At 47.4% G+C, this 23,476-nt stretch overlaps 1 protein-coding gene across 1 annotated transcript in view; it reads right to left on the minus strand.

Moving 5' to 3' along the window:
* KCNQ3 (potassium voltage-gated channel subfamily Q member 3) overlaps positions 1-23,476 on the minus strand; it is a 297,016-nt gene that overhangs the window by 40,696 nt on the left and 232,844 nt on the right. The window contains exons 2-4 of the mRNA XM_021688465.1: positions 7,339-7,429; positions 5,840-5,966; positions 1,821-1,993 (exon numbers count right to left, since the gene is read on the minus strand). Of these exons, the coding sequence (XP_021544140.1) occupies positions 1,821-1,993; positions 5,840-5,966; positions 7,339-7,429 (391 nt within the window). The remainder of the gene's footprint in view (positions 1-1,820; positions 1,994-5,839; positions 5,967-7,338; positions 7,430-23,476) is intronic.

Genomic DNA, 23,476 nt, shown 5'->3' on the forward strand with positions numbered 1-23,476 from the left:
TTAACGAGGAGTGAAAATGTGTCCCAGTTCTGTGTTTTGCAGTCATTTAAAAGGCTATTCAAGGTAATTCCGACTTTACACGATTTTTTGCCAGTAACTCTGTGGCAGAGCCCGTGGCTGTTCCTCGATACCCACAGAATCCTGCACATGCCTGAGCCGCCCTGAAGTCGGACCGGGGCTGGGGGTGCTAGGGGGCTGGGGTGGAGCCAATGTGGGGGAAATTCGGCAGCAACTTCCTGCCTGTTCCTTAAATCCATTCTGCAGGGTGCTCCCGGCCCCTTTTTGCTGCCTCGGTGACTCAATGCTCATCTTCAACACAGATGAGGGCCACCTAGCCCACGTCCGACATCGGAGAAGACATCGACCTTTTTTGGGTGCCAAGAGTCTCTGGGGCCTCTTTGTTCTGGTAGCACAGCCTGGCCTTATCCTAACTTTGGAACTCTAACCTTGTGCTGCATGGGCCTTCCTGAGGAGTCGATCATGGAACACGGCCCAGAGGCCACAAGTTTGGAACGAATGGTTGAGGAAGTAAAGTGCTAAGTGCCCGTTACCAGGCTTAGAGGAGGAACTGGGCTAAGCTCTTATAGTTACTAAATGGGGAAGCGGGACTCCAACCCAGGCGTGTGCTCACCTCCTCACCACACTGCAGGCCCCAGAAGTGAAGGCTGGCCGGGCAGCCACTGGGCAGCTCTGGAAAAGCACCAGGCTAAGCAGGGGGACATGTGAGGGGGAAGAATGGCAGGTGGAGCCTGACCAGCAGTTGCTTTTCTGCCTTTGGTCTCCTACAACAGAGATGTCATTTTGTCTCAAGTTCTGCCCACCTGACCTCAGTTGTAGGGTCTGGTGGTGGCGTGGACATATCTCTTCCCGGGAATTACCCGGTAGGTAGGCAACTGTTTTCTATTCCGGATCGGAGGGAACACAGGACGAGAATCGAAACCAGCCATTTTCAGCCCTGATTTCTACGGGAGCCGTGAATCAGCTCAGACCCATGGATGAAACGTTAGGTGTTGCTAGCATGTCCTCTGATAAGAGTGGAAGGTCAGGTGGAAAACCCTCGAAAGAAAGCTCTGACCTCACCGAGTCTGGGGTCAGAGGCAGCACAGACGGTTTAAAACGTGCGGCATCGTGAGGTGGACTCCGGGCGCCTTTCATTTGTACTTCATTTTATTTAGGTATTTGTACTATTTGTGAAGAAAAGCATATCTGGAATAATAAACACTACCATTAATGAGTGCCTACTATTTACCAGGCACTCAAATGTACCTCTTCTCATGCGAGCAGCCAGAAGGATCCTCATTTTAACTACTGAGGCAGCTCATAAAAATAGAGCCCGTTCTAAGTCTTTTCACTCTAGGAAGTGAGCGCATTATCGTCCGCATAAATGCAGGAGCCAAGACCCACTGAGGTTACAGAAAACCCCCAGCGTCACACCAATGGAGTTTGGACTCCCACGAGTCTGGGTGAGTCCGGAACCTTTCCCTCCCATCCCGAGCTGCCTTACGTTGGCTCACCTGACCCCCTCAACCACCTGGAGGCAGAGCCATTATTCTCCCGAGGTTAGAAATAGGAAACCGAGGCTCAGGGAGAGCTGAGAGACTTGGCCACGGTCGTCGGCACTTGGTGGAGCCGAGGACTTGGACCCAGCTCTGCCTGCTCGTGCTCGCTGTGGCACCCCTGCTGGTGCCTCTCCTCTTCCTCCTCCTCCTCTTCATCATCCTCACCAGCGGTGGCCGAGCGACCACCCTCTGGGGATGCCGTGAGGGAGGGGGATGCCCCGAAAGGCACAGGTGGGGGAGAAGGTTCTCCGTGGCACTTACTTTGCTGTGGGCGCAGATGGCCGAGCCCAGGAGCTTCCACGTGCCGCCCCTGCGGTCCATCCGCAGCATGCGCAGGATCTGCAGGAAGCGCAGGCTGCGCAGGGAGGTGGCCAGCACATTGCCCTGGTTTCCCACGGCAACCACCGGCACAGAGGCGATCAGCACGAAGATGTCTGGGAACGAGGACAGAGGGGTGGCGGGGAGAAGGAAAAGAAGGTCAGGCGAACGCGAAGGAAACACCACAGGCACTGGACACAGAGCCTGAGCATGGGTGTCTTCCCAAGGCTACAGGGCCGGATGGACATCGCCGAGTGGGGACTGGATGCGGGCCTGTCAGGCTCCAGCCCTAATTCTCCATCCCAGGGAAGGGATTCCCCGAGGTCCCCAGGGTGACAGGGTCACTCGCAGGCCCAGAGGGGTCAGGGATATGCCCCGGTCGTGGAGGGGAAGCCTGAAGCTCAGACGTGGTTGAAGGCAGGTTTCTCCTAAAAGCAGCACCGAGTCAGGGCCTTGGCCGTGGGTGATGCACAGGGAGATCATCTCAGGAGGCATGAGAGAGGGGAGAGGGACACAGGAAAGGAGAGAGGCAAGGTAAGGGGAGTTATAAGCAGCCTCCCAAGGTGGTCGCTCTGGAAGATGGGAGCTGGGACCTCTGTCCGTTGGCTCCCGTCCCCTGGTGGTGGACGGTCACCCCTGGGGTTGCTGATGGCCCCACACTTCTGAGCTGCATGGCCTGGTGGTCTCCCTCAGCTTCAGGGAAGGCCCTGAGCTAGACTGCAGTAAAACATGAAGCCCACCCATGAAGTGGGAGGCTGGTCTCCACAGAGGTGACGTGAAAACGTCCACCACAGCTGTGACTGAAAGCAGAGAAGGCAGAGGGGATGAGGGGCTTCTGGAAGGGCCAAGCTGGCTCCTGAAGCCAATAGCCAAAGACAGAGGAGTATGCCCTGGTCCATCCCTATTCCCTTCAGTGGCCCCCAACACCCATACCAACCATCTCCCCACCACACTACAGAGGGTCCACAGGTAAAAGGGACCCCGTAGCCAAGTAAATTTGGGGAAAAATTGATGAAGCACGTTTTGCTACTGTAGGACTTCTAGAACCTTCAAAATGCTAATATGCACTGTGGCTCTCAATTACACACACGAAGCAGAGCCTTTCCCCAAAGATTTTGGCTATAGGACTATTTTTTTTTTTTTTTTGCAAGAGCATCAGGTTCTAAGGAACACACTGGAAGAGATGTTTATCCACTGGGTAAAGTCCAAGCACCTGAAAACCCTCTGACCTGTGAGCCTTTCAGAATCTGGTGCTCTTTGCTGAGCACAGGGCTCTCTCAGACCTCCATACCTCTGTATGTGTCGGTCTTCCCGCTTGGAACAGGCCCCTCAATTCACACCTGGGTACGTCTGCCCTTTCAAGGTGTCTCCCAGATGTGCCTAACTTTGGGGAAAAGCTCAGTGTCAAACATCTGGATACCAATATGTCTACCCTTGGCCAGGCCTCTCAGTTTATCTGTGCAAAGTTACCCACTTTTAATGTTTGCAGAAAGCAAGAGGAAACAAAACCTGGATATGGGGTAAATGTGAGTTGAGTCTATGATGCTCAGAGAGAATGGGAGATTCTGGCCCAGATGGATGCACTCACACCCGAAATGGCAGCGTCTGGGGCTGCCTTGAATATGAAGGCCATGATGTGCCCTGACGGATAACCACCCTCATGTCAAACATGCAGAGGAAAGCAACAATTCTCACAAGGCTATGTTATGGGAGAAGTCGAGAGGAGGAGAGCAGAAAACACAGGCATCCCAGAAAGGAAGCCAGCCAGGATGGTGATGCTGAGGGCTGGCCTCAGCTCTCCAGGGGAGGTTGGCAGTGAAGCGTGATCCAGAGCTTGGTCAAATCAGCCCCTTTTGGAATAGTGAAGACTGTTCCATGGGGAATGTTCTTTTCCTGGAAGCGTCCAGGCTCCATACAGTACTAGGATGTTCTCGAACTGGGTGAGAACCTCTGAATTTGGGTATAAAGTCACCTCCCCCACCCCCTGCCAACGCATGCAGGCTTGCACACAGGAGCAGGTGTGCAGGACTTCTGGTCAGCACTGGACAGGACTCTCCAGAGGAGAAGAAGTCCACCTAACACCTTGCAAAAGACTCGAAAGGAAGACAGAAGAAGAAGGGGAAGGCAAGCTGGGGTTGCTATGGGCTGAATGTTTGTGTCCACCCAAAATTCAGCTGCTGAGATCCTGGCCCCCAATGGGATGGGCTTAGGAGGCGGAGCCTCTGGGAGGTAATGAGGTCATGAGGGTGAAGCCTTCACGAATGGGATCAGGTCCTTAATAACAGAGTTTCCAGAGAGCTCCGTGGCCCCTTCCCCGGCGTGAGGACACAGCAAGCAGACCAAGAAATGGGCAGCCTGTGACCTAGAAGAGGGACTCGACCGGAACCTGGCACCTTGATCTTGGACTTCTGGTCTCTGGAACTGTGAGAAATACATTTCTCTTGTTTATAAGCCCGCAGTCTGTGGCACTGTTATAGTTGCCTGAATGGACTGAGACAGGGGCAGACAGGGAAGGAGGACAAAGAAAGACAGAAGGTTGAAAAATATGAGAAGAAATCAGTAACTACAAAATCCTCCAAAATCGTGTGCACTTGCACACTCACACCCACATAGCCTCTCCTTGCATTAAACGTGCTGAGTGATACACAAAACCCTCAGGTGTCCAACCTCAGAAGGAGATGGGAAGAAGGAAGAGCGAGTTCAACAGGCAGTCAAGTGGTACAGTCACTGTGCCAAGCAAACTGCAAGCAAGGCAGGGCCCCCCTGGTTGCCCAGAGAGAAGTGCGGCACGTAGGACAGAGGAGGGCTCCAGCTCTCCTTCCCTGGGCTGGCCATCTGCATCCAAAGGGCTGTGTTCAGTCCTGGGGGTCACTTTTTAAAAGGGCGGTGAGAATGCTCAGAGAAGAGCAAGAACGATGCTGAGAACCTGTGGTACAAGGAACAGCCAGAGCCACTGAGCACACTTTCCCACTGCTGGAGTGGAGAGGAAGAACAGAACGACTGAACTCTAGTATCTGAAGAGAGTCAGAGACTTCAGATGGAATAAATACGTTGGAAGGTGGTGAGCGCCCCGGAACTGGAGATATGCAAGCAGGTGACCACTTGCAGGCTGCTATGAAGGGGAAGGGAATATCAGGCAGGCCGGCGTGTTGCACTAAGTGCCTTTGGAGAGCCTTTCAAGGCCCTGTGATCCTGTAACTTTAATCATCACTAGGAATTTGAGGTTCCAACTCCTGCCCGTCACTGTCGCTCTATGATTTTAGTGGGATCTTCAGATGGAAACATATGGGTTCATGCTGCACCAACAGGGGTAAGTGGAAGTGTCCACCTTCTCTGCTATCTAATGCCTGCACCCAAAGGGAAGGGTGTCAGAGACATCTCCCCAAAGCAACTTGGGGGTCAACACCCAGCAACGTGGGAGGGACGGAGGGCACAGGTGCTAGATTCTTCCAGACCTGGTGTTATTAGGATGGAATCTGCAGCTTACTACCTGTGTGAATAGGAAGTGACTCAGCACTGTGAACCTCAGTGTCCCCCTCTGTAAAATGGGCACAACGTGGGCCCATAGAAGTAATTCTCAACCAGCAGTGGTGTCACCCCTCCCATGCCCACAAGCACCCAGTCTGGAAGGGTGCAGGCAGTTTTGGTTGTCACAATGCCTGGAGGCTTCCAGTCTAGGGACTGGGGATGCTCAGCGTCCTACAGTGGCCTGCTCCTTCACAGCCCAAATGCCAAGAGTGCCCCCCACCACGCTCATTAAGAATCACAGTCCTGTAGAGCCATCAGGAGGGCAAGCCACGGAAGAAGGAATTCTGCGTCCGGAACACTGGAGCGGCTCTTCCTCACCGAGGTAGGGTCAGAGGCTGCGCGGGCTTCCATAAAGCCACATTTCCTCGGGGAAATGGCGCACCAGAAGCAGGGGGACCGGGGCGCCCCCTGACTCGGGGTCAGGGCTTACCTACCGAGCATGCACAGGGGCTTCCTGGCAAACTTGAGCCTTCCCCGCCAGCCTTTATAGCGGCAGCAACATCCGGCAGCCCAGATCCTCAAAGCAAACTCGGCTCCAAAGATGAAAATAGCAAATGTTTCCTGCATTAAGAACATATGGAGAGACACGGATCAACCGGGACCCAGTTGTCTGGGAGTACAGATTTCTGCTCTGAGGTTCTGAAGAGCGGGGTTTCCGTTGCTGTTGCTGTTTTGGTGGTGGAGGGGGAAGAAGAACACGTTATCACCTCCGGGCACTTCTGGACAGCCCCCGTGTCCGTGCTAATGTGCTAACTGTCCCTAAGAGCAGCCTTGCAAAGGGATTCCTTGTTTTTTCCTCTCTGTTTTGGTTCCAATGGATCCCTTTAAAAAAAAAAAAAGTCTATTTTCATGTACGAAAAGCCTCCAAGTGCAGTTAAATTGAAAAGAGAAGTTATCAATGAAACACAGTCTGCTAATCCCACCCAGTTGCCTGGCCCCGGGAATTGCTACTTACGGTCAACAGTTACTAAGCAGGGCTCCTGGGCCAGGCTCTGCTTCAAGTGTTTTATGATATTATTCTCATTTTATGTTTCGAGAAACCAAGGCAAGGAGTAGGTACACAAAATCCTCCAGACTAGGACGTGGCAAAGAGGGACTCCCACGCTGGTAATCAGGCTCAGAGCACCAGGCTGTGCTGTCTCCCTGGACCCCGGGTTTCCTCCTTCCCTCCTGCCTCTCTTGTTGGTCAGGCAGACACCTCTGCCCCCCCCCGCCCTTGGTGACCTCCTGGGACCCTTGGGGAGTTGCTGCTCCGTGATAATCCCTGAAACCTAGTTCCTGGAGCTAGATGGCTTCTCAGGATTCACCTGCTAAGATCTTAGCGTGAGACTGTGTGAACTGGAAACACCTGCCTTCAGAAGGAATCCCCTGACTCCGGCATCATGGATGGCATGCTCAGTGAGAGGTGAAGGTTCTGCTATTTTGTAGACCCTAATTGGGGGGCTGGCACCCCTTGCCTGTATAGATGAGGGAAAGGAGAGATAAAACAGGCAGAGGTCCCAGGAGCAAGGATGTAGAGTTTAATGTAGAAGTGGGATTTGGTACTTGGCCTTGAAGAGAGTCAGAGATCCTCAGGGTTTTAAGGAGAAAAAGCAGAGGCAGGTTTTAGAACAGAGCATGCCTTTGTGTTAACTTTCAGAGGACTGAGAAGCCGCCATTTATCATATAACTAATGTGCCTTGGTTTTTGCTTTGACCTTGTTTGTGCACCCCTGTCTCTAGTCTAGAATAACAAATACCATTCCCTTCCACCTGTGCCCATGCATACCTGCCCAACTGATCCAGTCATTGCTTTCTCTTGGGACTGGACTTGGCCAGGAAGCCAAAACCAGTTGTGCCCAAGGGCAGCCTCCTTGCTCTCAACTGTGAGAGTCCAACCAGAGGCGTCTACCCCAGAATCGCCCCCCCCGGGGGGGGGGGGTGCACAGTCTCACCAGTAATAGCAGCCAGTCTCCCGAAACAGTCTCGTACTCCCTGAACGTGGTCAGCACGGCCAGAATCAAGCATCCCAGGACAATGAGGAACCTGGAGGGAAGGAAGGAGGAAGCATCTAGTCCCGGCTAGCTCCAGAGGATGGTGTCAACCAGGATGAAGTGACAACTTCCCTGAGACGTTGGCATGTGCTTGATCTGTTTTACCACGTAACCTCATCACAAACCGATGGGGCAGGTAGGAATTATTATTCCAGCTAAAGAAAACAGATCCGAGGAAGGGTAAGCAATGTGCATACTTTTACTTAACCAGCTAGTTAATGGAATGAGCTGGGTGGCTGCAGACACCTTTCAGACGAAAAGTTCCCACAAGCTTTGGTAAAGCAACAGGAATATAAATGAATGAAGAGTGTGTCCTGCACGTATAGGACAATGGTTTTCAAACATATGAAACGTTCTTATAACGGCTTAGTATTACTCTTTTTAGAGTCCCTGGTTACTGAAGGAAATGACCTCTTTCATCTGAGGCCCTTCAGAATTGTTTCTGAAATTGCAAAATGTACTTCCTACTAGAAAGAACAGGACCCGCCACAGAGAAGGATGCAGAATGCTGCTCCTGGAAAAGTCACGGAGAGGTCATCGGGTTCATGCCCCTGTCTCAGGCAGGAGCAAACTGCAAACAATCCTTTGAGATTATTATCTGCGTAAATTCAGTTGGCGGGGAGGGTGGGGAGAGGGAGAGCATGTAGCACATGTGTGTTCATGTGTGCACATGCTTCATCATATCGGCAAAGAAAAATGGCTCTCCCTCCCTCTTGGTGAAGTGTCTCTGGTTCAGTGCTCAGCACCAGGCTCCCTAGGGTCCATGGGTGACACTTGGTACTACACACTCCAGGTTCTTCTGCTCTATGTGATCTGGCTCCCCACCCTGCTGGGTTCCAATCCATGCACTGTGGGCTTGCTTGTGTAAGTGGGGACCCATTGGTGCATTCGTTTACTCGATCATTCATTCATTCCTTCAATTTTTATATGGCAGGCACTGGGGACACAGAACTGGAACTCCATGATAAATAAGCTGGATTTGTCCTTATGAACTCACAGTCCAGCCAAATAGAAAGCTATCTCATGCCATGATGGTAAGGACCACAATGTAAGGTTTGGAAATGTCTGCTCCTGGTCTTACCTGGGGACCCAAGTCCTGGCTCTGACCCTTGGTGATCTTAATCACATTTTCTGATCAATAAGCCTTCTGATCTGCAGACCTGAATCTATATTTCCAACCTTGTCTAGGAACCTAAACCAGATTTTCAACTCCCTCCTCTGGGGCCATTTTACTTCAGTTTACGGCTTGGGACCCATGCCTGGAATCTGCCTACCCCGAACCCCAAATCTCATGATGATGATGATGATAACAACATCAACTCCCACACCACCCGTTAGTGAGCATCTACCCCTCACTACTTTACATCTATCAGCTCATCCTTACACCCACCTCCCAGGGTAGACATGAACTCCCATTTTAGAGATGAAAAAAATTCATCAGATGGATTCATTACCATCTGGATAATTGTGTTGTCAGTTAAAAAGACCAGAGTGTGGAGTCCAAAGACACAGGCTCAAAGGGAGGCTCTAGTACTTTCTATGTGATCTTGAGTAGCTCACTGACCTTGGGGACCTCAATGATCACATTCATAGAATGGGAATAATGGATCCACCTGGAGATCATGGCTATTGTGAGGACCACAGGAGACAACGGATGGGGAGTGGTTTGGTCAACTGTACAGGATCATGCAAATGATGCCTGGTGCTGTCCCATTCACACACTCATCACTGGCTGGGCCTGCTGGGGAACGGGCTCTTGGATGATTCTGCAAATCCACACTCCAGTTCTGTCAAGACTGGATTTTATTCCTTCATAGGCTCTGGAAATAAGCCCTAGATTAGAATTCCCTTCTGCCTCTTATGCTGTGTCATCTTGGGCAAGTTACACAACCTCTTGGTGTCTTGGCTTCCTTATCTAGAAAACGAACCCAATAAAAGTACCCACGACCTCCATTATTCAATGATATAGTCTGTGTCAGGTTCCTAGAGGAGTGCCTTCACTAAATGTTAGCTATTATTTTATTCTGATTTAATATCAATGTATTGAGTGCCTCCTGTGTCCCAGGCACAGCACTGGTTTTAAGGATACAAACATGAATAAAATCTAGCCCTCATTTTCAAGGACCTCCTAGTGCAGTGGCGGAAACACAGGACAGATAATTACAGAGGTTATGATCTGAGTGTTCACCGCATGCTTTCAGGGTCCAAGATTGAAAGCCTCCAAGAGGCTGTGGCCAAGGGGTTGGAAGTATATTTGAGGCTTAGCAAGAGTTGACTGCTATGTCTCAGTTTATCCAGGACATTCCCCAATTTATGTGTGTTGACCTGGAGTATGGCCCCCGAGGCATCGTGAATCACATGCGCACATGCAGAGAGTGCGAAGGTTTATGGACACAGAACCCAGTTCAATCTTCTCCTTTAGCAAGGGATGCGGGCCTTTGATGATCTGGACTTGCCGTCCTCACAACCTTATCTTCCGCTGCTTCCCCACTCGTAGGCCAGCAGTCCTGAATGAGAGCATTTCCTCCAACTCTCTGAGCCTATTTGTGCCTGTCTCGATGCTCTTCTCTGCCCACTTCTCCCAACCTCCCTCCACCCCCCATTCTCCTTAACAGCCTTAACATTCTGTCTTAACAGCACAAGTCTTGTTTTGCCTCCGGAGACTTCCATGACCTTGGCTGCTCTCTACGTGTTCTCCAGTGTGACCTCTCCGCTGGGGTCACAGAGCACCCCACTGCATTTCTATTCCAGTGCTGATCATAACCCATTGTCATTTTGTAATCATTCGCTTGCATTGTGTATTAATTAAAACATACTGTCTTAACTATGTTGTGGACCTGCTGAGTTTGAGGTTCAAGTGGAAATATCCAGCAGGTTGATCAAAATTCAAGTCTAAAGCTTAGGGAAGAGGGTTGGGCTGGAGATCTAAGTTTCTTTCAGCTTTTACAGTCTATGATTTTATTTTATTTACTTATTTTTCATTATTTTTTTAAATTTTATTATGTTATATTAGTCACCATACAACACATCATTGGTTTTTGATGTGGTGATCCACAGTCTATGATTTTAGAGCCAGCAAAAGGAATCATGAAATGCAGTTGCAACCTGACTCCCAGCAGCAGGGTGTGCAGAACCAGGCTTTAGCCAGCAGGGGACAGCAAATGCCTGGCAGAGCTCCGCATTTTCTCATACCTCAAGGAATTCAAAGCACCAGCAACCTCAGGGAATTTACTTTCTGAAACTGGAAAACAACCCTTAATTGATAAAGCTAAGAGCATCAAGGAGCCCTCCTTAATCAGGGAAGGGGAAAATGCTCTTTGGTCCTTCACACTTTTCAATTTACTCTTACGATAGGCACTTGATCTCAGACACACAGACCAAATGACCAGTCTCACCATGGAAGCCAGATGTGTGTGGGAGACAGGGTCTTCCCTCCTCCTACTGTTTTTGGCTCTCTCACTCCCCCGTGCTTCACCAATGATTCTTTTACTTCCTCTGTCACTTTCTTAAAGTTTTTAATTTTAATTCCAGTGCAGTTAACATACAGTGTGACATTAATTTCAGGTGTACAATATGGTGATTCAACACTTCCATACATCACCCGGTGGTCATCAGGACAATGCACTCCTAATCCCCATCTCCTATTTCCCCCATTACCCCACCCACCTCCCCTTAGATAACCATCAGTTTGTCCTCTAGAATTTAGACTCTGCGCTTTTTTTGGGGTCTCTTTCTTTTATTCCCCCTTTTGTTTTGTTTCTTAAATTTACATATGAGTGGGGCGCCTGGGTGGCTCAGTTGGTTGAGCGACTGCCTTCGGCTCGGGTCATGATCCTGGAGTCCCGGGATCGAGTCCCGCGTCGGGCTCCCTGCTCAGCAGGGAGTCTGCCTTTCTCTCTGACCCTCCCCCTTCTCATGCTCTCTATCTCATTCTCTCTCTCTCAAATAAATAAAATCTTTAAAAAAAAATTTACATATGAGTGAAATCATATAGTATTTGTCTTTCTCTGCCTGATTTATTTCGCTTAGCATTATACTCGCTAGCTCCACCCATGTCGTTGCAAATGGCAAGATTTCATTCTTCTTATGGCTGAGAAATATTCCGTTGTATATATAGACCATATCTTCTTTATTCATCTATCGATGGGCACGGGCTGTTGCCATAGTTTGGCTATTGTAAATAATGCTGCAATACACATAGGGGTGCATGTTTGAATTAGTGTTTTTGTATTCTTTGGGCAAATACCCAACAGCGTGAATGCTGGATCATAGGGTGGCTCTATTTTTAACTTCTTGAGGAACCTCCATACTGTTTTCCAGAGTGGCTGCACCAGCTTGCATTCCCACCAACAGTGGAGGAGGGTTCCCCTTTCTCTGCATCCTCACCAACACCTGTTGTGTCTTGTGTTGTTGATTTTAGCCATGTCACTTAGATTCCTGCTCTGCAGCCGTCCCTGTCTCCTTCACTCGACTTTCCCTGACTTCTCCTCCTTTCCCCTCTCCTTCCTCCCTCTGCTCCTTGCCCACACTCTTCCTCCTCCCAGCGCCTGCAGGATGGCCAGGGTCTGTGGCGGATGTGAGTCTGGGGGAGAGCCAACAACTGTCCTCCTATCTGCGGGGTCCTGGCTATCTTAGTGAACGAGGTCAGTCAGGGTCAAGGGTCTCAGACACGCCCTTAAATCACACACCACCTCCTATGTGCTTCCACCCGAAACCTCTGCATCCTCCCCCCAGGCTGGGGTTGTGGAGGGTGGGAGGGAGGCTGCTTCGCAGCTGTACTTGGAGTCTCAAGTGTAATGTCCAAGCCCCTTGACACCAAACCTCTGCTGGGTCACAGCTCTGCACAGTGGCACCCGGGATTCCCTGCAGCTTCTTCTCAGCCAGGCCTGGACTTCCTTACAGGAACAAAGCTGGTCCCGCTGGGAATGAGTGCCTAACAGCCAAGGATTACCTACCAGCTCCCCTCGGGGTGCGACAAACAGGCGGTGAAAACTCTAGAATTTATCTAATCATTTGTGCATCATTTTCTCATGTACTCCTGTGGGGTGGGGTCTCAGTCATCATTATATTTACATCCCCATTTTACAGATGAGGAACCGAGCCTCCAGGCTCAGGTGGTGGGGTCACAACAGGAGTAGGGGTTAGTGCCAAGAGTGGCCACGGGGCCCGCAGGGAGACACTGCGGGAACAGGCAGGGCACAGCCAGCCGGAGACCGGGGAGGGGGCTGCCGGCTCGCAGTTCAGCCTCGGCAGGACAAGCCCATCCCTTCTCCTCTGGACTCCCAGGTTGGGAAGAGAGACTCTCAGTTCCCTTTCTGGGTAGTTCCCCAAGATCCCAGCTGGTTCCTGCTCCAATTACAGCTGCTCACAGGCAGCTTTCGGAGAAGGCAGGAGCTGACCACTGGATTCTCCTCCTTGGGATCCCTGTCTGTGTGCCATTGAGTGGAGATATGTAGAAACGCTCTCCCTGGCCAGGAGGAGGCAGAACCGAATCCTCTAACAGAGCAGGTGTTGCTGGCGCCACAGTAAGCCCACAGGTCCTGATCCTCAGTCAGCACCCTTGGTTCTTGCTCTTGAGCAGGAAATACAACCCCTCAGTCTATATCAAAATCCTACTGACCCTCAACAGAAATGCCCCAAACGTAAAGCACCCACTATGTGCCAGGGATTTCCTTATTTCCTACGAATCAGTCCAACAGCCTCTTTGAATCACAGTGACTGCTATCTTGCTGGTAGATTCTCTCTCCTGCTGGCTTTGATGACAGAAGCTGACCTGGAGGAGAGGCCCATGTGGAACTGAGGGTGACCTTCAGCCTATGGCCAGTAAGGAACAGAGACCCTCAAACCAACAGCCCCCAGGGAGCTTGGAACACCCACAAAAGGGAGCTTGGAAGAGGATCCTTCACCAGTCACACCTTCTCATGAGACCTCAGCCCTGGTTGACACCTTCATTGTGTGGTCTTTGTGAGAAACCCCAAGCAGAAGTCTCAGGTAAGCCATGCCTGGATACCTGCCCCACAGGAACTGAGATGATACATGTGTGTTGTGTTAAGCTGCTAAATTTTGTGGTAGTTTGTTATGTAGTAATAGACAACTGATACTGATGAAGCAGGATCTGGATCTTGGCCACCTAGAAACTAGATGACTTTGGATAGGTTTATTTTTCAGAGCCTCAGTTTCTCATCTATAATGCAAGGGGTTTTTGTTATCTTATTCTTTATCCCAGTCTTTATGGTTAAGAGAGACTGCACAGGGCAGCAAAAATCCCCATAACCAAAACCCGTTTCTCTAATAAAGTCTCCATGCAAACATCCTTGATGATTTCACAGCAGTTTATAACCTGGTGTGCATGGCTATGAGGGTCCGTCCCTGCCTCTCCATCAGGTATATCACCCAGTAGTACAATGTGAACTATTTGCAGAGTGAAAAGGCAAAACTTACAGAAGATGCAAAATTTCATGAAGTTGATGGACATGATGATGGAGAGATGTTCTAAATACAGCAAAGCCATTAACAAGTGACAATCTTACTCCAACAATGAAAGACAAATCAATTGATACTTCAAAGGATTAAAAGTCTCATACAATCCTTCCCCCCAAATGCTGAGAAGATAAAATGTAAAGTCATATTGTAATATCATATAATTTGGGCATAGAAAATATACCCTCAAATTAACACTCGATTCAGTCTTTGTTCATTCTAAAAATTAGAGCATAGTTGCAATTATAACCTCTATTTTGTTAATCATGAGATACAATAAACACATTTTTGTATTTTAATATTTTTTTGTGATAAAGTACTAATGAGATATTTTCTTTGCTGTTTGGTATGAGGTTTGGTCCCATTTCCAGCAGATTCTCTTCAAGTAGATTTTCACTAATTCCCATTAACTGCAGAATAAAGGGACTCTCTAAATCTGCCTCATGGGATGGGCATGGGGTTAGAAGAGAATCACATTATGTGAAACGCCTAGAATTCTGGCAAACATCAGGCATTCAGCAGGTGCTGCTTTCTTACCCACCTTCCTTCTCCTCTTATGCTCACAGAGAAGAGTAGAAAAATTGACATTAATAATACATAGGGAAAAGAAAAACTTTGTCTTTAAAAACTTCCATATTCTTGAAATGAGGCAAAAATATCATACATAAATAACCGCACACAAATCTATATCTATATCTGTCTATACCCTATCCACACCAACCTATAAATCCATTCGTGTGTAATGTAGTAGATGCCGGTTTTGACCATTTAAACCAGGAGTTAGCAAACTACAGCCCTCGGGCCAAATACAGCTGGCTGCCTATTTTTGTAAATAATTTCTTTTTTTATACCACAGCCACACTTACTTGTTTATATATTATTGGTGGCTGCTTTTGTAGTGAATAGCTGCAGGAGAGGCTGTCTGGCCTACAAGCCTAAAATACTTACTATCCGGCCCTTTAAGAGAAAGTTCCCCAACTCCTGACCTACACTAAGAGCCAAGAGCAATTTAACCCCACCAGGATCATCTGAAGATACATTCCACATCTAACATGAGGCAGAAAAAATATTTTAAAACTTAAAAGGGATTTAATCTTTTTTTTTTTTTTTAAGATTTTATTTATTTATTTATTTGACAGAGAGAGACACAGCGAGAGAGGGAACACAAGCAGGGGGAGTGGGAGGGGGAGAAGCAGGCTTCCCCCTGAGCAGGGAGCCGGATGCGGGGCTCGATCCCAGGACCCTGGGACCATGACCTGAGCCAAAGGCAGACGCTTAACGACTGAGCCACCCAGGTACCCCAAAAAGGAATTTAATCTTAAAAACACCTTTGTTGAGTTCGATACCAGATTACTTCACACGATTAGAGGAATACAATAAGAACATATGCAGGTTTATGGAGAAAAAGAAAAAAATTTAGGGGAAAGAATACAAATAATAAATACTTATACTGAATAAAAACTCATACAAGGCCACTGCTTAAGCTTCATTAGTTTCATGGTGAATCTGCCTCTAGAAACATCTATGTAAGTTTTTTGGTATGCTACCATGCGTTTTTCTTGAGTGTCCCTCTTATTAATGTTTTTTTTTTTTTTAAAGATGTATTCATTTATTTGAGAGAGAGAGAGAGAGAGGGAGCATGCATGTATGGAGGAGCAGAGGGGGAGGGAGAGGGACAACCAGACTCCAAGCTGAGTGTGGAGCCTGATGCAGGGCTTGATCCCACAACCCTGAGATCATGACCTGAGCAAAAAAACAAGAGTCCAATGCTTAACTGCCTGGAGCCACCCAGTCGCCCCTTATTAGTGGTTTTTAAACAAGGCAACAGCCCTGTTTGAACTCACTATTGCTGTCCCAGGAGCATTTCTGTGGATGGTACTAACTGCATGACTTTGGGCTACAAGGCAAACTTCTCCATGACCTGACCAAATGTCATGAGGACCTCCTGTCGGGGAACAGTCTGGGCCCTGGAGCCGGACACGTCAGGGTCTCGGGTTCCCCTTACCACTGTGCTTCTGGCTCCTCATCTACAGGGAATGAAGTGCTAGTTACCTACGAGAGTTCAATGACGTAACATATAAAATGCTGAAAGGCAGGCATGGACACTCAGTAATTAGCAGTTTCCTTCCAATTTGCCCATTTACCAAATATTTATAATTGGGAGCATACATTTGGGAATCAGGCATGGAATGAGTTTAAATTTTTACTACACTACTTACCGTTGTGTGACATTGGTAAGTAACTTAACCTATCGGGCCCTCCAATCCCTTGAATTCATTATGGGGATAATTATTCAACCTCACAGAGTTGCTGTGAGGACTGAAGTGCCTCACTTTCTCCATCTGTAAAATGGGATAATAAAATGTTAGGCCTTGCTTAATAAATGTTAGCAATTATTATTAATATGATGGTTATTTTCTATTATTCTGTAAAACACAAAGCCTGGGGAATTTGTAAGTTCTCAATGGGAAGAAACTGTCATTAATACAATATATTTGGAATTTTTCAAACACATGCCATCTTTGGGTAACTACCAAGTGACACTATTAATTGTAAGACACGTAATTGTATAAACTACTAAAAAGAAAAAGAGGAAGCTGCCAAATAAATTATGACAGCCACTGATTGTACTTCACATCCTCATTTCAGAGATGTTAAAATGGGGGAAAATATGCACTCAGAATTGATGAAACAGAGGTAGGTAACATTGCCTTATAACCAAGTCCTCGGAAACCCTTTGACCAGGACAAGGTGCTAACACATGACTCAGGTGTGTCGGAAGGGCTGGAGGTAGATCCTCTGTCCCCAGCACTCGTGGGGCACACCAATTCAAGTCTGGGTCCATGGTTTATTTGGTCCAAGACCTCCTAGTTTTATTGGCGATGTTATAACTCTGAGTTTGTCTGACTCTCCACACATTTTGCTGGAACTAAAGCTCCCATATTTTCATGGAATGAGACTTCCTGGGGCTCACCTAAGCTAGCAGAGTGCTGGAGTCAGGAGCTGAGATTTGGGAATCGCATCCATGTTCTGAAGTCTGCCAGGCTTTAATCCTTTTTTGGACTTGAAACTAACAGGCACCCCTGTTTATAATGACCTGGGTTTGGATCTGGATTCCTCTTGTGAGCTGTAGAACTTTCAGCAAGATGCTCCAACTTTCTGAGCCTCAGCTCTTTTATTTGAAGACTTAGAGATGAGGATGCAAAGGGCTTCCCACAGAGCTGTGATGAGTACTCACTGGGGTAAGGTGTGCAGGTGCCCTGGGGATCTGCAGCCAGAGTGCAGAGTGCCCTTCTCACTCTCCCACTCCTTCAGCAAATTATACCCATTCTTCCTCTGATGTACTATCAGACATCTGGTCTACTTCTCTGTTTCTATGACCAATGCCCTTGTCAAGCCACATCGTTTTTCCCTCTGATCACTCTGGTGGTCTCCTGACAGCACTCCTATGGCCCTCCACTGCCTCCCTTCTAATCCCTCCTGGGAGGGCAAGCCTCCTTCCCAGCCTCATTTCCATCACTCCCCACCCACCATATGCACACAGTCTAGCGTCATCTGAACAACTTGGTTCATTAGAAAGAAAAAGGTCTTAGGAGGTAGGCTAAGCTGTGTTTGGATTCTGGATTACATTTCCAGCCATATGTACTTGGTCACATTGTCTTGCCTTTGAAAACCTCAGTTTCCTCATTAATACAATGAGGCTAATAAAATGCCACTGTGAACCTGTGCCAGGGTGCTGTGATCCCTTTGCGGGTGAAGAGTGAACACCAGTGAACATCAGTCACTTGCAAACCCCTTCCCATGCCTGAAGTGCAGACCCCACTCATTTTCTCTCACAGCTTTCAACCATGCTGATTAGATCCTATCATCTTACAAAGCTTTCCTGCATGCACAGTGCATCCCCAGGGGAAAAAAAATACAGTATTTCTTTTATGCCCATTTAGGAAAGCAGATCCTAGAATGTTGGAGAAAATGCAAAGCTACATTTCCACTTGCGCCACTTTACCAAGACCATTTTTATTGACTTTTTCATAATTTCTTCAAGACCTTATCATAGGACGCATAGTATCAGAGAGCTGGATGGGGCTGGGTGGTGCTCACCATCAAAAGAGATAAGAAAGTAAACCTTGAGAAATCAGAAGAGAAACAGCAGGGGGTTACTTTGCTTTGTTGCGGGAGTCTGCATGACATTATAGGGTGGGAAAAACAAAGGCATGATTAAAAATCCATAAGCCTCAACTAAAAGTCCAATCAGTTTTGTGAACAAAACAGTCTTTGTTTCACACTGTGGGTGGTATTTTTGAGGTCTGAATCCATCCTTCTGGAGACATCCAAGCTGCCATAGGAATGATACTGAACAACCTCAAGAAGATGTTTAATTTAACAAACACCTGCAGAGCACCTACTATGCTGTGATATTGTGATTGAGGATAAAAAATACATGTGGTCTTCGTCCTAGTTTCTGGCACAGAGCTCCCAAACCCCTTTTAATTTCCTAAGTGATGAGAGCAATCAAGGTGTCTTTTGTTGAATGAGATGATTTTTGGACCCATCTATGGGTGGGGGCTGGTGGCCAGGAGAATGAACTGCGTGGTTAGAGGGTTGGAACTTTCAGTCCCTACACCCAACCTCTGGGTAGGGCAGAAGGGCTGGAAATTGAGTTCAATCACAGATGACCAATGATTTAATCAATCATGCCTATGTAATGAAGTCTCCATAACAACGCCAAAGGACTAGGTTCGGAGAGCTTCTGGGTTGGCCAACATGGGAGGAGCAGCAGTGTGCCTGGAGGGGGCACAGAAACTCTGTGGCTTTCCCATATCTCACCCTGTGCATCTCTTCCCCATGGCTGTTCCTAAATTTTATCCTCTTATAATAAGCTGGTAATCTAGTCAAATGTTTCTGTTTCTATGAACTGATCTGGCAAATTAATGGAACCCAAGGAGGGGGTCATTGGAATCTCCAATCTATATAGCCATGAGCACAGATGACAAGCTGGATTTTTGATTGGTGCCTAAAATGGGCCGGGAGGTGGTCTTATAGGACTGAGCCCTTCAACTATGGAATCTGATGCTGTCTTCAGGTAGATGGTGTCAGAATTGAGTTAAACTGTAGGTCACCGGCTGGTGTCAGAGAGTTGCTGGGTACTGTGAGGACCCTCCCTCCCCCAACCATGAAACAGAATGGGGGTGCAGAGCTCTTATATGTGCATTTCTGAAGCACCTATATGAATGAAGCACTAAAGGCAGTAGTGGGGAGAGCATGCACTTGACCATCAGAGACTGCCTTAGATCCCCAGCCCTTCCTGTTCAAGTTTTTGTGACCCGGGCAAAGTTATTTCATCTCTCTTAGCTCCCTCATTTGTGCATTGGTAACACCAATGTCCAACTTGCAGGACTGCAGCACAGACTGATGATGAAGGCTGCAAAGTCCCTGGAGGCACACTCAGGTAGGTGGGAGGTTCCAGGTGTGCTCAATGGTAATGTGGTTGTGACTGCAGGTACTGGGCACAGCACCGGCTTCAAGGGAGGCCAGAGCAGAAACTGTCTAGAGTAGCTGCACCTATAGATGTTGCAGTGTAGGGTCACTGCTCTCTCACCAAGAGGGCTAGAAAGGTCCAGTAGAGGCTCCCCAGCTCCCCTTCCTCAAGCCTGCCTGGAGAGAGTCTTTGGTCTATGAGGGTGGAAGGGGAGAAGGTGATGGGGGAATGGCAAACAGTCTGCATGGTTCCCCTCTCCCCTTCCTTCCTTCCAGAAGGAGAGGGGCATATCTGTCCTAGGCTCACAGTAGACGCCAACATTGTTTCTCTAGTCCTGCCTCACGTGTCTTCCATCTGGGCATAAGGACCTTCTGAGAAGACCTGGAGCATGTAGTCCAGAGTCTACAGTCCAGAGCGTGTGCTCTAGGACACCCCTTTCCTTCCCCTGTCATCTCTGCTCCCAGGGGCTTCCAGCTCTCCATCAACAACCCAACAACATTTTCCCACCTCTCATCGGTTTCTGGTCACCTTGCCTACAATCAGATCCCTCATCCTGGACATTTCCAGTCCTCTTGAGTTTAAAAGACTCAATTCACAGAAGACATTCTGAAGCGAACGATGCAGACTGAAATAAAAGAATCATCATATTTCATTCTAAGCCTAACAAATCAACTCTTTTCTCCCCCACCCCCCCGCTGTCCCCTCTCCAGCCCAAGGACACAGGCATATACAATTTTTACATATTGCTTTGTCACAACATTATGTTCTACATTTTATCTTATTAAAGCATAAATATTCTTCCACTTAGCTATGAAATATTCAAAACAATCATGGTTAATGAAAGAGCAGCATTCAATGACATCAATGCACTGAAATATATATAACTAGTATCTTATTGCTAGATATTTAGGTTTATATTGCTTCCAGTTCTGTGTTATTATAAATAAAGCTAGAGTAAATATCTTTGTGCATATAGTTTTTCCTCATTGAGGATCAATTCCCTAGAAAAAATCTCCAGTATATCCGGACTTTGAACATTTGTATGGAACCTTGATACATTCTTCCGGATTATTCTAAAAGGATACATGACTTTACACTGTCCCCAGGAACATATAAGGACCTTATTTTCACCCAGTTTTACCAGCGATGGTTATTACCATTTTGCTAATGGACTTGCTAGTTTAAAAGGAATAAAATGGCACCTGGGATTTGCATTTTAAAAGAGAATAAAGCCCTGCACCAAAATACAAGGTACCTCTTAAGGGACCTCCAGCTGAGGGACAAAGGTTTTAGGAGAAAAGGAGCAAGTTTTCCCAGCAGCTTGGAAATTATCCCAAGAAGTCATTCACCTTCTCCGCCTCCATGATGGCCGAATCAGACTCCAGCCTTTTCAACTGCCTTCAGGCTGAAGACAGTGGGAAAAATGCCAATGTGTAATTGGTGTATTACTTACTTTTCTCACCATGCCCTGGAGACTTTTCACATTCACATGAAAAAAATGGTGCTTTCAGACCCAAACCAAAAGGTGTAAACATCTTATATTTTCTTATCTCATTAGCACCTTCCTACAAATGGCTCCACTGTTCCTTTTGAGAGCCAAACACATAGACACAAAGTCAGATCTGGGTTCCATGCTGTTTTTCCCCCAGCATGATACAGCCCCGATTATTCTAGATTTTTTTCCCCTCTCCTTTTGGAAATCTCATTAGAATGGAAACACTTAGTGGTTTCAAGTTTCCAAAATGAGAGATTAAAAAAAAAAAAAGTGTGCCCCATGTTAGCATTAGCATGGTGGAGACACATCTGTCTGCCCAGCTGTGCTCTGGAAACAACGGTCATCATGGCTGATTGTTTTAGCAATTCCCTTCCCTCCTTGGACTCTGCATTTATCTTTAAATGCTCCTGGATTTTATATTCGCTCACTCAGTCCTTGATTCAATACATGTTTACTGAGTAATTACTTTGTACTGAGCCCCTTGTCAAGGTACCGAGGTAACCCAAGATTCAGGTCTGCCTTCAAGATATTTATGGCATTATAAGGAAACCAATTATTCCAGTGGAAAGTGATCAGCATTAAAGTGTCCCTCTGCAGGGACAGAGGATGGTCAAGAGCACCCTAATAAGTTCTCAGGGGTTACCAGCTATTAGCTATAATTTCAAAACTGCATAGCATCTTGGGGCTTTGAGAGGAAAAACAGAAGATCACTTACTAGCCATGGGTGTTAAGAATTATGCCAAGCTTGGATTCACCTGGCTCTACTGTTCCCAGCACTTAGGACCAGTGCCATACTGTAAATTGGAGTACAATATTTATCTGGGGGTGCCCTGAAAAAAAGGCACTAGTTGCTATGTTTTTCTATGCAGGAAAAGAGAGATGGGAGGGGAAAGGAATACAAGAATCAGGAAATCTGATTTCAAGTCTTTGCCACCAACTACCTGGGAGATCTTGGGCAAGTGGACTCTGAGCCTCAATTTCCTCATCTGCAAAGTGGGTCAAAGAGCTTAGAGCAACTATTAGAGGTAGACTGAGAGAATCAATGAGAGCATGCATGCAAAATTCTAGTGCAGTGCCTGGTACACAGCTGGCCTTCAACTCACATTCATTCCACACCTCTCTCTCCTAAGACACCTTTTGGATCTAGAACATGTTTGTGATTTTTACTTGCATCAGGGTCTAGAAGGTGCAGCAGGTTGTGTTCTGGCCTTCAGGCTACTGGAGAGGAGGTGGACAAGACAGAGTATGGCTTAGAATAGGCCCCTGGGGTTCAATTATGGGGGAGTGGTGATGGGCAGGAAGCAGGCAGGCCATTTCTTGGGAACCATTTACCTGTGTAGGAAGAGAGAACACTTGTGGGTGTCTGAGACTTCTAGACACACTGGGAGTGATGCTATCAGGCCTCATCTTCATTGATGATGACAGGCAGTGGGGTTTCATGTTCATTGGCCCTTGCCTCTCTCATTCATCAGTAACTTTCTGACCTCTTTGTGAGGTATCCTCCTCATTCCCTGAACTCACATCACCCCTCTATATCTTTTCTTTTTCTTGTCTAGCAGCATTTATCAGAGTACATGGGGAAAATGGCTGGTAGCAGCTAAGCACAGGCTGAATGGGGCCTTGCCCTCCTTAGGCAAGAAGAGCTGGATATAGAAAAAAATGTTTGTGTCAGTAGAAAACTATGATGCCAGTTATGAGCATACCTTATCCTGAAAATTATGTTTTAGCAAGGACCTTCTCCCCAGATGTAGTGCTGAAATGGATTTTCTAAGCATCCTGTGTCCTGGAACAGGAGTTTGTAAAGTTGCAAATTAAAATCACCTATGGATCTTAAAATTCCCAAAAGCCAGTGACTGCTCCCAACCCATGAATCTCCTAATTTAATTGCTCTGAGTGAGCCCTATGCTAGCCCGGTTTTTAACCTTCCCCCAGGTGACAGTACTGTGCAGTCAGGGGTGAGAACCACTTTCTGGAAAGAATAGATCACCAGCTAACACTCTGGGCTTTGGAGTCAGACTGTATGGAAGTGAATCTGGTCCCAGCTGGTCTGAGTCAGAGAAGCACATGAGCCTGCAGTGGGCAGCTGCCGTGGGAAGGCCATCTCTGCAGTCAGAAAGAGAGGGCTCTGAATCACAGCTCTAACACTTTCTAGTAAGGGGCATTGGACAAGTTACTTAGTATCTATAGCCTCACTATTTGTATGAATTTTCCAACAAGTTATTACAAATTTAGCAGCTTAAAAAACATACATTTATCATCTCACAGTTTTTGTGATTCAACAGCCTGGGCTCAGGTTAGCTAGTTCTTCTGCTTAAGGCTGGAATTGAAGTGTTGGCCAGAGCTGGGTTCTCACCAGAGGCTTGACTGGGGAAGGACCTGTTGCCAAGCTCCTTTGGGTTGTGAGCAGAATTTATTTCCTATGGCTGTAGGGATTCATGATGGCTGCTTGCTTCTTCAAATTCAGTAATAGAGAGAGACAGACAGGGAGATGGAGATAGAGATAGAGATGATAGAGATAGATAGATGATAGATAGATACATAGATAGATAGATAGATAGATAGATAGATAGATAGATAGATAGATA

The sequence above is a fragment of the Neomonachus schauinslandi genome, chromosome 4 (genome assembly GCF_002201575.2).
Source record: "Neomonachus schauinslandi chromosome 4, ASM220157v2, whole genome shotgun sequence".
Lineage (NCBI taxonomy): Eukaryota > Metazoa > Chordata > Mammalia > Carnivora > Phocidae > Neomonachus > Neomonachus schauinslandi.